Here is a 14,152-nt window from a genome sequence, read left to right on the forward strand (position 1 = left end):
CCCACACATTTGCAAATCACAATTGTACCTCTCCTAAACCTCCAGTCATCTCCTTGTTCATCTTGATGGTTTGATTGTTGCTTGGAAATCTGAGACACTTGATGCTGTAAACCCTTTCGATCACCTTCTGCTTTCAAAAGTTGTGTACGGAGCTCTTCTACCTAAACACGTATAGTCAAAAATGAAACTTGTATCAGTTTTCAGTGCAGGAAAAGAATAAATGAACTCACAAATTATTGTATATTATTTTTTATAGGGAAAAAAATTACTTCTCATGGGCTTCTGTCAGCACAAACGGAAGCCCAGTTAACCTCCTTGTTATGCCAAGCACAGTGGAACAGTCTCTCGCTCCTTTTCTTTATTTCTCCCATTACTTCCACAGAGAATGAATGTCTTTTTCCCCTTCTGTGTGTCTATCGGGACAAAGAATTTGACACACACACACACAAAAAAAAAAAAACCAAAAAACCCCCAAAAATCCCTTATTGTGAACTCAGTGCACTCCACCACTATTAACCGAAACCACCTACATAATCATTTTTATATTTTTTACTCCTTCTCTTTCATGTGAATATGGCCTATTGACTGGTAAACTCAAGTGAAAAGATCACAATTTAGCATATTATAATATCAAAGTACTGTTCAAAATAAGTGAGAAATAAATGCTGTTGAATAAACTATAAACTCATTGAGGTCAGGAACTATGTTATTCATCTGTATTTCTAAAGACTAGCAAATTGCCTAACGCATAGCAGGTATGTCTCCAGTGACCATTAAGCAAATTAGGAGTATCAAAAAGACTCAGTTTAAGTCAATGACAACCTGAATATGGTAATCTCTTACTTCAAAAGATGAGATCAGAAATCACAAGTCAGAGTACCAAAAAAAAAAAAAAAAAAAAATTAGAGTGTAAATGACTACAAATATAAACTAGAAAAAAAGAAAACCTGAACTCTGCCAACATTAATTCCATTGTAACACTGGCTGCAGAACAAAGTCAGTGAACATTTTTAAAGGTTTTGTAAATTAGATGTTATGATATATTTTTAGCATTAATTGTCAAAATGTAATACTCCTGAGCATCGAAGATGCCTGACATTTCTGCCTACCTAGCATACTATGTAGTGAGTTATGCAAGCCACACCTCAAAACAGAAAAAGGTACAACTGCAGTTTCTACCAAACACTGACAGGCGATTAGAAATACACATGCCCTTATCCAATGTAAGATGACTACTTCAAGTTATTGAACTTTAAATAGCAGAAGAACCAAACTCTCATTACAGGCTTATGGGCTACAAAATGCTATGCTTTAAAATTAAGCTTTATCTTTGGTTAAAAGGGGCAGGCAGCATCTTGAAAACCATAAATATAAGACAATAATGCAAAGTAACTTGAATATGCAAAGGTCTGTTTAATGTATTTTACTTCTTCCTTCACTCTCCCAATGCCTCCTTGAATAAAATTAAACTCCTGGGAAATTTTTATCTCATGCATCCAGTCTCATTTTTACACTGGTTATGCTCGGAGAGGTAAATCCTAAATTGGAGCAGCACTCACTATCACAGTGGGAACTTGGGCCAGTGCTTTGTACTAGGTTTCTCTGACTCTTCCTGAAAGGATTTCTTCTTTTGCTTATGCGTTTTAATATACATTCCTTAGGGGGCGGAAAAAAAAAACTTCTAGACCTAGGTGGGATCTTCTACCTTTCACAGAGACATTGAATAGAAAAGGCGACTCAATCCTAATTTAATTTTTATCTTTATTTTTTAAAGTTTATTTAAATGTTTATTTATCTTGAGAGAGTAAGCACGCATGCATGAGTGAAAAAGGGGCAGCGAGAAGGAGAGAGAGAATCTGAGCAGGCTCCTTGCTGTCAGCGCAGAGACGAAAACGGGGCTCGACATCACAAACAGTGAGAGCATGACCTGAGCCGAAATCAAGAGTCAGATGCGTAACCGACTGAACCACCAAGGGACCCCAGTCCTGATTTAATTTAAAAGCAGATTATTATAGCTTGCATAGATTTACCTGATGCAGAAGTGTTTCTCTGCTGCCTTCCGACTGATTCAATAACCTTCGAGATAGCTCCAATTCTTGTTCAAGCTAGAGTTTCAACAGAGGATAAAGAAAAATGTCCAGTGGGGCAGAAAATAACTAAATTATTATAGGTATAGTTTAAGAGTAGAAAAATGGAAAAGTTTTCAGAAGATATTTACAGCTAACAGGAGAAAACATCTTGCTATCAAAACACATTGATGCTTCCAAGAAAATAATGTTATTTGCATAACAACAAAGTGAACCAGACCAGACCTCAGGGGGTCTGAGTTCTAAGTCAGTTCCATATTAACTATGACCCTCTTTTCCTTAGGTCTCCTTTCTGTCATCTCTAAAATAAGGACTTTGTATTAGACAATCTCTGAGATTCTTTCCAGTTCTAAATCACTGTAATCTAAATTCCAAAACATTTTTTTTTCTTTAGTACATGTAATGTCATATGAACTGAATTAGAATAAAAACTTCGAGGACCCAATGACTAAAAGTTTATTTCATCTAAATGGTGATTTTGTGTATTCATAATATTCTAACGTTCCTAATATTTCCAATATTTGTAACATTCCTAAAACTTAAAAATATTTAATTTCAGAATAAGATACTTAAAATTTCCTTAATATAGTCATAAGATAAATATTCACAGAAAGTGTGCAAATACCTGCAAAGTCTGAATGTGCCTAGCTTCCTACAAGCTGAAAAATCTAAGAGGATGTGAAGGGGAGAGGAATGTGCCACCCCAAATTAGGCCTCTTTGGCATACAGATTTTTGGGGCTGAAGGCAATCAAGACCCAACAGACTCTGGAAAAGCTTTTACCTCTCCCTTAATTGCATTAAAGAATTTAGAGAGGGAGTCTGTACCAGCAAGAGAGCTATTCCCAGAGATAACTTTTTATACCTGAAAGACTTCTCTGTAAGACAAGGCAAACATTTGTTTACCAAACATTTGTTCTTCTCATCTTCCTATGAATTGTTTTCCTCTCCTTTGAAGCCCCAGACCTCTATCCCCTTTCCTTAGCTCAGCATGGCATATAAGCCTCAACTGCCTGTCTTTGAGGCTCTTATTTTTATGCAGCTTCTATACATACAAAATCAAATTTGTTTTTCTCCTGTTAACCTGTCTTATGTCAACTTAATTATTAAATTAGCCAAAGAACTGAGAAGAGTAAAATTACTTTTTCACACCTACAGACGGGACACATGTTTGTTAAAATTCCAGAGAATACATATGTTAGACATGTTTGCATTTTGTAACAGTAAGGCTGTTCTATGAAACCACAAATTTATATTAAGATGTTATTAAGTGCTTAGATTTGTGATAGTTATCCTAAATTATTATTTCACTTGACCAAACTACTTTCTATATATTAGTCCTTCAAATATGGTCCAGGTGGTAGGTATGGTTATCAAGGAGTAGCATAATGGGGCATTGTGTTTCTGTATCTTTGCTGTGGTGACAGCAACATGAATCTACACATGAGATACAACTGCACAGAACTACACACACAAATGAATGCACATAAAGCTGGTGAAATCTGCATAAATTCTATGCACTGTACCAAATCAGTTTCTTGGTTTTGATATGGAATGACAACTATGCAAAATGTTACCATTGAGGGAAACTGGGTGAAGGGCACATATTACCTCTCTGCACATTCTGTCTTGCAACACCTTATGAATCTGTAACTATTTCAAAATAATTTTTAAATCTGGTTATACAAGTTTTAAAAAAAATTATACATGTGGCCAATAAAATACCATATTCTATAAAAAAAAAAATAATAAGGTATGTATACAATCACAGAATCCACACAAAATACTATCTGACTTGTCTTCTTTTTTTGAAGAAATAAAGAGGGAAGGAATCACACTTCAGTCAAAATGGCTTCAGAATCTACCATGGCCCATACTGGTCACAACTACTGGATAATTCTGGCAGCCTCGACCCTCAAAGGGCAAGCACGATGCTAGCTCGCTTACCAGAAAGGCAGCATGGATGCATCATTTAACTTGACTATGTTGGTGAATAAAAATCAAGGAAGCAATGGTAGATTTTAAAAGTGATATGGAGTAAGAATATTACATCGGGGGCAAATTTTCATTTTATCATTGGGCTCACCCTTGAATCTATTCATTTGCAAACTGAGGAGAGTTATCTATCTTCTAAATTCCTTTCTAATTCTAATGCCCTAGGCTCTATAGGTTTGCAGACATGAATACATGTCAAAAGTCCTTAATATCTAATGAGAATAGAGGATTCTTCCTGTAGGTTGCGCCTACGCCTATCTTCTATGATGAAAATGAATATATTCAAAATACCCATCCTTTAAACAACAAGTCTTTTTCCTAACCCTTCAGCAAAGTCAAGCTCCTTGCATGTTCCAAGTTCGACTCGCCTCTAGAAAGGAAGTGGCCAGGTGAAAAGGTAGCAAATGACCTGTACGCGTTTCCCAGACCAAGCAACAGAGAATGGCAGAGCCATCAAACCAAGTGATTCCATATCAGAACATAAAGGCTTCACTGTGTCTTAACAAATGATCCCAGGGACAACTTTTAAGACACTCAACAAATATCACTGGCCCCAAACCGCGTTACTTTCTCAAAATCTTACTTGACTCTTCTCAGTTTCAGTCTGTCTTAGCTTATTTTTCATGGCTCCCTCATTTTCATCTGCTTTAGCTTCTTGTTTCTTCAGTGCCTAGAATGAAAGATAAAAAAAAAAAAAATGTGTATTAGTCCAAAATCCATAGAAAACCGAAAGACACTGTTAGGATCTGGAATTTACAGAAGACTATTACAGATCAGTGGAGTATGCTCATCAAACAGCCACCAAACACTGGCTGTTCTTGCAATTCTCTTGGGCTATTTGCTGTTCCCTCACATCTTGTCCACCCTCGTTGTTTACTTTCTTTGCACCTTCTGGAACTTCCCCACAGGCTTCTAAATCTCCCTCTCCAGGTTATGCAAAGCAGTTTGCCTCTCTACCAGTTCTCAATTTCGAAAACTTAAACTCATAACCACACCCAACACCCCTACATTCCCACCCCTGTAAAGATCTATCAGTTACCAGAATTAATTCCCCTTAAAGGGCAATGTGAGAAATTATTTTCATGCTTAGGCTAAGAAATATTTAATCTTCATTTCTTATAATTAGTATAAATATTAATACTTTTACTTGATGTGAAAGAAATAGAAATCAATAAGCTGAACTTTAATTAAACAAATTGTGTTTTATATAGTACATGGAATTATGCCTCATAAAAACATAATTCTTCTGAAAGTCAAATTTTTAAAAATCTAAATTTCCATATATGAGATAAATGAATAAAAGAACCTCTAATTCTTTTGGCTACCTAGGAATATGCAATAAAATTTCCTTTCCTCTTCACTTTCTACCTTCCACATCTGACCAGTTAACTTGTGATATCTCTTTTCCAAATAATATACCTTTCTATTATAGCTCTACTTGGTGTCCAAAATGTTAACACCCCCCTTTTTTATTTCTCCTTTTACTCTACAGATATAGAAGTCTTAGAAAATTTTAATCAGTGAGAACTTAAATACTATTGTTTTCAGTAGAGGAATAAAAGTGAGGTCTTAAGGAGAACCCAAAGCAAATTACTACTTTTCCACCACATCACCTAGAAATGTCATTAAGTTTGAACATTAGACCATCAGTCAGTAAACAAATAAACACATATGCAATATTCTAGCCCAGACTACTGAATCTATTTTCTACATTACATAGTTTACAATGAAACACAAAGAAAGAAAATCTAACTCCTAAGACCCCATACGTATATTTTAATGCACTTTAAAAGTCTGAAAACACAAATAACACTCAAAGATAAAGATTTATAAAACTAACTAAATCGAAAATACAAGATATTTCTTTAAACCTTAATAACAAACTTTAACTCATTTACTACCTTTTTAAGTGTATAAGGCAACACTAGATTTCCTTCCCATTGACTTAGATCAAGAAACTGAGAATTATATTAAAACTGACCCAGTAAAAGCAGTTATAAAAAGAGGAAAAAAAACACATGCCAATGAATTTCTATTATTATGTTATTTTGCTTTTTAAAGCTCATTTTTTCCTTAAAAGCAGTTTAGCTATAAAGCTATCAGGTACCCTGCTCCAGGATGCAGACTGTCTTTTACATGTTTAAGATTACAGCAACAACACTGAGCCTTAATAGTGGGTCCCTGGGGCACATTTAAATCTTTAATAACAACAATTTTTCTTCTTTTCCTTAAGTACACCTATTTCCATTAAAAAGACTAACATATTGAGTATTATATTACTGTAGTTCTTTGAAGGTAGATGATTCCGAATTCTCAGTTATTTATAAAATTGGGGGCGGGGGGGGGGGGGGAACAGCCTTTTCTTTTAAAAAGTAAGGGAAAGGAGAAAAGGAAAATGTTTGTAGACATCTCATCTGACCATAAAAGCTCCCACAACTTTGACAACAGGCATGTTTATCAAGAGGCTCTAAAAAATAACACACTCAAAAATAAAGAACAAATAGGGAATTAAAGGCCCTTTGTCTACTGTAAAGGGACCAGTCAGCTTGGGTAAGAATGAAGAAGCTGGAATGAAATAAAGGTCCTATGATAACTCCCACACAGGCCACTGAAATGTAATAAAAAAAAAAAAAAATGATGAACATAAATTATCCGGTCTCATCCTCATCATTCAGCAGTGCTACAAGTGCATGCCTTTGGTCACAAGGGCAAGAACATGTAGATGACTCACTGGTAAACCAACCAGACTATAGAAAAACAAGTCTGTGCTCATATCAAACAACAGGTCAGTAACATCACACCTGAAAAGGTACAAACTTCCAAGTCAGATTTCTCCTCCCAGTAACAAAGAATGAAGAAGTCAAGTCACTGAGAATTAGAAAATTGTTGCTTTTACTATATATTTTTAAAGACTTTTTTTTTTCCTTGGGGGGCGGGGAGAGTTAGGTTCACAGAAAAATTGAGAGGGAAACTGAGTTCCCATATACACCGGCGTCCTCATACAGGCATAACTTCCCCCATTATCAACTTCCTTCAACAAAGTAGTGCATCGTTACAACTAATGAACCTACAATGACACATTATAATCACCCGTAATTTACATTAGGGTTCATTTTTGGTGCCGTACACCCTATGGATTTAAACAAATATACAATGACATGTATCCATCATTACAGTGTTATAGTGTATTTTCACTGCCCTAAAAATCCTCTGTGCTCTACCTATTCATCCCTTACCTCCCAAATTCCAGCAACCACTGATCTCTTTACTGTCACCATGGTTTTTCTTTCCCAGAATGTCACATAGTTGGGATCATACAGTATGTAGTCTTTTCAGGCTGGCTTCTTTCACTTGATAATATGCCATTAAAGTGTCTCTATGTCTTTTCATTGCTTTATAGCTCATTTGACTATGTTTTTTATAATTAAATTCTTCATGTAGGTACAAAATAAAAGTCAGCAAATATTTTAAGCTTCACAATATAATGCTATTGTGAGCCAAATAAGACCACATGAACTATAAAGTTAAAAGTTGTTTATATTTATGTATATTAAAATTTTTAAATAGCTTTAAGAACATTTGCTATATTTCAAATCAAGAAAAAAAATTACTAAGTACTTAGTATGTATAGAATACTGTAATAAACTCATGTAACTCCTTTTTTTTTTTTTAAGATGGAGATCTGGTGTCTATTTCTAAAATTCTTGTTTGGAAACCTAAATCACAGCTCTAAAACCATCAAACATCAATAGAATAATATATATTTTGAAAAGGAATGTATATGCATAATGCAGCAGGATTTTATTGCTCAGAACTAGTACTACTCACTTAAATTAACAGAGCTTTTATTTCTGTCAAGTTCTGTGAATTTCTAAATTTTGTTTTTTCCTAAATCAAGTTAGAGATTCCTCCCACATGAGAACTAGCTCAAGTCATGGAAAATTTTAGCCTTTAAGTTCATCCAGTTGGGGATTATCTGTGCCAACAAAAACCAAGCAAAACAAAAAAAAATTAACTTTCTTTTTAAGGCAGAAAACAATGCATTCATATTCTAAATCCCTGAACCAATATCTAACTTAAAAATAGCCAGATAGATTTTACTTAAATTGTTCAAAGAAATTTATTTTTCAGCCATAACCAAGGAACAAAAGTTCTATACCAACATCTACCACTACAAAAAAGAAAAAAAAAAGAAGTTTAATAAGTTAAAGTAGAAATTACATGATAAAGTCCAAAGAGAATCCAACTGTAATCATTACTATTATAACACCATACAGATTTCCGGGATATCAAAGTAAGGGGGAAATTCTAAAAACTTGTGCCAGTTGAATTATGTGTATTTTCCAGATGGAAGTGGTAAGCACATAGTGCATGGAGTCACAAGATGCAACCATTCCTGTTTTTCAAAAGGCAGAGTAATATCAAGTATCATGTAGTTAAGTAAGATTTATCAGTAGTTAAGTACATTGGTATTATTTCTGATGGTAATTGTAATCCTTAATGACATTCTTTAAAGATACCTGAGGTTTTGAAACATAAAACTCAAAGCTTCTGTTTGAGAATGGCCTAGATGTCTTTTCTTCTTCTTCTTTTTTTTTTTTTTTGTCTTCTTATGCTAAGGTGTTTATTTTTTCAGGAATCCAAAGAACTTTTATAGAAATTATCGTGGGAGGACAGATAGACACTTATTGCTGACCTATAAAGGAAACTTACTGTTTCTACTATGTCCATATTTATGGAGTCTATGACTGGCTGGGGCACCCTGTGCCCACAAAGCCAACCAAGGTCATGGGTTCAATCACCATGAGAGCCAATTCCCTCTGCTCTGTTCCATGGTCATAGTCTTTACCCTAAATCTTAGCCAAAGGCCACATAGAAGAATAACTAGTCCAGAGATCCTGGATGAATCAGCAAGATCCACTACAATGACTATAAAAATAACTCTGAAGTAAAACCCCTACTGACTACTGTCAAGATTTCATTCTTTATATGTTATTAAATTTGCCAATATGCAAAACAAAATCTTAATCACTGCCTGCAAAGTTGGTATGCTGAAAAGACATACAAGTCTTTTGCCTTCTTTAATACAAAAGCAACAATGGTAATGAGTATTATTCCTTAAAATGCCATTGCTTTTACTGGAATGGAGTTTATTTTTATGCAATCTTTTACTTAATAAAAATCTTGCAAGTAAAGTTAAATGTGAGCCCAACAAGTGCACTTTCCAGGATTTCCTTCAAAATCCAAAAGCAAAAGCTCTTAGTGGAGGGTCTGTTTTTATCTGAGTAGTTTCCTCTCAAAAAAGAGACTCACAGTTTTATTAGAAATCCCAGAGCGATATGACACTTCATTTGACTTTCTAATTACAGGACCACTGAGTTAGAATTGTTGACAAACAGAAGATCACAGATAATTATAAAAATTTAATTTAAAATCTCTCAAGTTTTATTTGTATTTGAACAGAATGCCCTGTAAATATACAACATCTTTCACTGTTTACAGTTAGAGGATGTTATTTTATGCTTCTGGATTTTTTTTTTTTTTTTTTTTTTTACCATTTTCTAATCAAAATAAAACAGTACCAAGTCAATGAATAAGTCTATCTGTAGCAGAGTGGTCTCTGTTTACACAATATCACTATGCACTCAGTAGCTACCCAATAAATATTAATTGATAATGATGGAAAAGGGCTTTATAAACAGATGGTCTAGGATAGATTCACTGAAAATGTAGATAGAAACATTACACTCCTCAAGAAAAGCACAAAGTAGAAATTAAACAAGTCCTGCACTCAGAAAATCTCAGTCTATTGTCAGGCAGCTGTTCAGTCAACAAAAGCACAGATATTTTTCATCATCATGGCATTAGCGGCATTAAATGTCTATTTGCATATGGTGCTACAGAGGGACTCACACAGATCCATGCTAGCCTTATTTGTTACAGTTTATGATGACAATATTGGCAACAACAAATAAGTACACATAGCAAAATAAATGTAATTAAACAATATTTTAAGATGTAGTCATATATGGTACAAACATAAAATGCATCAGACTTAACTGCAACTCACAGCAGCAATAAGAGTATTTATTTATAATGCAAACCGCAACTATTTCCAAACAGAATGTGAGGTGCTTTACAAGAACATCTATACATATGCTTAAATAACAGGTGAAATAAAGAAAGGAGGGTGTCTGGGGGGCTCAGTAGACATCAGCTCAGGTCATGATCTCACAGTTTATGGGTTCAGCCATGAATCCAGCTCTGCGCTGACAGCTCAGGTTAGAGCCTACTTTGGATTCTGTGTCTCACCTATCCTTCTATGCCTCTCCTCCAGTTGTACTCTCTTTCTCTCTCTCAAAAATAAATTTTAAAAACTTAAAAAAGAAATGAGCCAGAGACCATAATGGCCATTTTGGAGAAAATAAGAAACGGCTCTTTAAGAACCTAGAGGGCAAATGATCAGGGAAAAAAAAAAAAAAAAGAAAGAAAAAAGAAAAAAAGAGGATCAAAAAAATCACAAGAGGGCTAACTTCAATGAGAGTAGAAATGAGGAAGCTACAAGCAAATTGATCAGTCCAGGAAAATATATGGAAGAATACACCTCGTTCAAGGACATGTGAATAATAAGAAAATATGTTATCTACATTGGAGGATTTGGAAGAAAGGTCACTGAAAACGGAGAGGTAAAAGGGGACAGAAAGCACATTATAAACATTTAATAATTAATAGTTTTAGGTAATATTTTCTTAATAAAGTAAAAGGCCTAAGAATAGATGACATAAGTCATTATACAGAAATGAGACTTTAAGAATTTCAGGACAATTTATATCTATACATCATCTCATAAAACTGCATCCTTCAAAGGAATCCAAAGGCCTTTGCTGGCATGTTAACAGTTGACATATTACTTCTCCTGTGATGTAGAAAATATTTCTACCCTATCAACTTTTGTGTTATCAACATTAAATAGTAGGCTTCTGAAATATATCATCAAATCTGCAATATTCTTTAATCTGACCAGCTATCACTATCAGTATTTCCCAATAAAAGAAAGGGAATATGGCTTGTGCAAGCTGGCTATAATATCCATGGGAAGTTTACTCTGTTAATAGAAATTCAACTATTTGAATTTCTTGTACTCACTCAGTACAAGGTTGAGTACAAGGTTGAAAGAGACAACATAAAAGATCTCTTCCAGCTTCTCTTCTGCAAGGAGTTTTGGGGGAAAAGATATTTTCCACAGAAAAGATGTTAAAAGTGTTTTAGTGTCATGTGAAATGATCAAAGCCTAATAAAACAGACTTATAGGTTAAATCAGCAGGGAGGGGTACAGGAGGCAAAGAGGTAAATCAAGAAAAAGAGTAAGGAAGAAAACTGGAGAACATGATATATCTTGGACTTGCACATTTCAAGCTGTGCCAAATAGTGTTCAACCAGCTTTGAAAGACAAATCCCATAATAGACCATCATTCTTTTCCATCTATTTCCTTTTTAACAGCATGGTAACATTACTGGTTCTTTCACAACCTTACAGAAAAGTGTTTACTTTATCCTTGCAAAAACATTAGTAATCCACAGGTAACAAACATAAAAGAGAGAAGAAAATAATTAACATGTCACAAAATGAGAGAGAACAATTTTGAAATCAAAACTATAGTGAGTCAGAATTTAAGTAAGAATTTCAGCCACAGATTGGTAAAGTGCTTATCATGTAGCAATAAGCAATGGGGCAGAATCACACTCATAAAAGAAATGCCTACAGTGATCTGAAAACACAAAGTCTCAGCAAAAATGCCACTTCTTCCACCCAAATTTTCCCAAAGGATCAAGAACAGGGAATTATTTCCCCTCTGAGCACTCTGAAGCCCATTTCAAAGCTTAAATAACACCCTCAGTGAATTAAATGTTAACATTTCTTTCTCAGCTAAAATGGGAGCCCTTAAAAGTGAAGACAGCATTGTAAGTACCATGAAATCCCTAGTCCCCAGCACAGTACCTGGTATATAGTAAGTACATGAAGGTATGTGCTGATGAATATTTTACTATATACAATTCTGACTACATAGTAGACAACATTTATTCATTCCTTTCTTTAAGAAACACTTTTTGGGGGCCTTATTCCATGTCAGCCACTGCTCTAGGAACTACAGATACAGCAATGATCAAAACTGTGCCTGCATTTTGCTCAGAGGACAGACAGATGATAGGTAATGAAAAGTGCTATCAAGAAAAAGTACAACAACATAAGGGGCTCAAGAGTGAGGAAAGGGTATTTTATCTAGGATAGTTAATAAGGCCTTGCTGAAGTAGGGCTCTGAATGACGTAAGGGTAAACAACGCAACTGCTTTCAGAGTTGAAAATTCCTGGCTATGGAAATGGAAAGTGCAAATGTCCAAGAGCAGGAGGGTGCCTGGCTGTGGAAAAGCAACAGTGTCGTTGGCCTACAGTGGACACGAAGAATGACAGAGAATTAGGGTGAGGGGGCATGTAGAAACCCTATCAGAGGGGTCTTGTAGGTTGAGGACTTCACACTTCATTCTGAGGATGATAAACAAACCATTGAAGGGTTCAGAGAGAATGACATGGCACTATCTGATTCTGGGGGAAAAGACTGTAAGAAGCTAAGAATGGAAACAAGGGGGCTTCTACACCAGCCCAAGCAGGAGAAAACAGAGACAAGAGGATAGATGAAAGTACACTAGTTGAGGAGATGAGCAGTTACCAATTCAGAATGTACTTTTTAAAATAGAATTTAAATTAGACAGAATTTAATGATGGACTGGATGCGAAAGATGAGAGAAATGGCAAAGGAAGGGACAGAAAAGAACCACATAAAAATTTTTAAATATAAAATTAAAATTGTTTTTGTTGTCAAGATGACTATCCATCTTTGTAAGAAGAAATCAATCATAGGAGCTACTTACTAGGACAAATCACACAAAAAGATGTAATTTAGCACCTTCTGCACAAGTTCCCAGGTAGGAGAGGAAAGAACAGGAAATGGAGCTCCAGCAACCCACATCTGCCCAAGTCTTTGTGGCTCTGAATCACAGCACTCCTCTAACAGGATTCCCATCCAAGACTGACAGTGGATAACAATGCTTCAGGATCTCAATCTCAGATAAAAATATGAAATCACATAACTTTTCCTCACTGCCATACAAGCCTCATCAAATGACTACATAATAAAGTTAGAGGTGTAAATACTGTTCTAACTTGGCCATAAGATGGACAAAGATATATTAGGAAACTCTAAGCAGATTCCCATTTCTTGGGCAATAAATAATGAATACCACAGCTTCAGTATTTACAAAAGAAAAAAGGGTCATGAGTACTCAATACAAATGTAAATTAACTAGGAATGCAATGAGTCATAATAGAGCTATAAAAAATGCTTTTCTGCCAGGTAAAGAAACACAAACAAACAAGATTACACAGAGGAAAGATCAAACAGCATTAGAACACCAGTGGAAAATGACTGTAACTAGGTTGGGTAGACAACAGATTGCAAAGGCAGTGATTATTAAGGAAATGAAAACAATAATTAGGAGAAAGTTTGGATCTATAGAAGATAAAAATTTAGAGAAAGTGCATCTTTGGCACATTTCTATATATATTAGATACATGAACCATGGAAAAGGGCACGAGAATACATGATTCCAGTGGAATAACTCTCATATCAAATTACAGTCTCTCATTGTTTTACTAGAAGTAAAAAGACTTTTTCCACATAGGGACGGAGAGAGAGAAAAACTGTAACCCTAAATGGGAAGCATGAAAGAAACTCCAACAAAAGGCATAGAAATGATAGTTTTAGTGGTAAATATAACAGATGTCTTAATATATAATACTCAATGCGTCATATTTTATTTTTCAACAGTAAAAAGCAACACTGTTTCAAATATAAATTTTCAAATAACAAAAGTTAAATAATTACATTATTTTTCAGTTGTACTGTCTGTGCCAAGTATACTTTCAGGGAGTCCTAATAGTAGAGATACATGTATTATAATCATTTTCCAAGAAAGTTTAGCAACTTTAACGAAGGATGCCTGCTTGGTCACAATT

At 34.8% G+C, this 14,152-nt stretch overlaps 1 protein-coding gene across 11 annotated transcripts in view; it reads right to left on the bottom strand.

Annotated features, from left to right (window-relative positions):
* The window catches only part of CEP128 (centrosomal protein 128), a 398,658-nt gene that overhangs the window by 314,196 nt on the left and 70,310 nt on the right, over window positions 1-14,152 (bottom strand). For 10 of the 11 annotated variants that reach the window (XM_045451751.1, XM_045451752.1, XM_045451750.1 and 7 more), the window contains 3 exons: window positions 4,664-4,750; window positions 2,031-2,105; window positions 29-161 (listed from right to left, as the gene is read on the bottom strand). In XM_045451751.1, coding sequence (XP_045307707.1) covers window positions 29-161; window positions 2,031-2,105; window positions 4,664-4,750 — 295 coding nt within the window. Of the gene's footprint in view, window positions 1-28; window positions 162-2,030; window positions 2,106-4,663; window positions 4,751-4,850; window positions 4,995-14,152 lie in introns of those variants that run through there. The other variant, XM_045451758.1, reaches the window with a different exon arrangement.

Source organism: Leopardus geoffroyi, chromosome B3 (assembly GCF_018350155.1).
Source record: "Leopardus geoffroyi isolate Oge1 chromosome B3, O.geoffroyi_Oge1_pat1.0, whole genome shotgun sequence".
Classification (NCBI taxonomy): Eukaryota; Metazoa; Chordata; class Mammalia; order Carnivora; family Felidae; genus Leopardus; species Leopardus geoffroyi.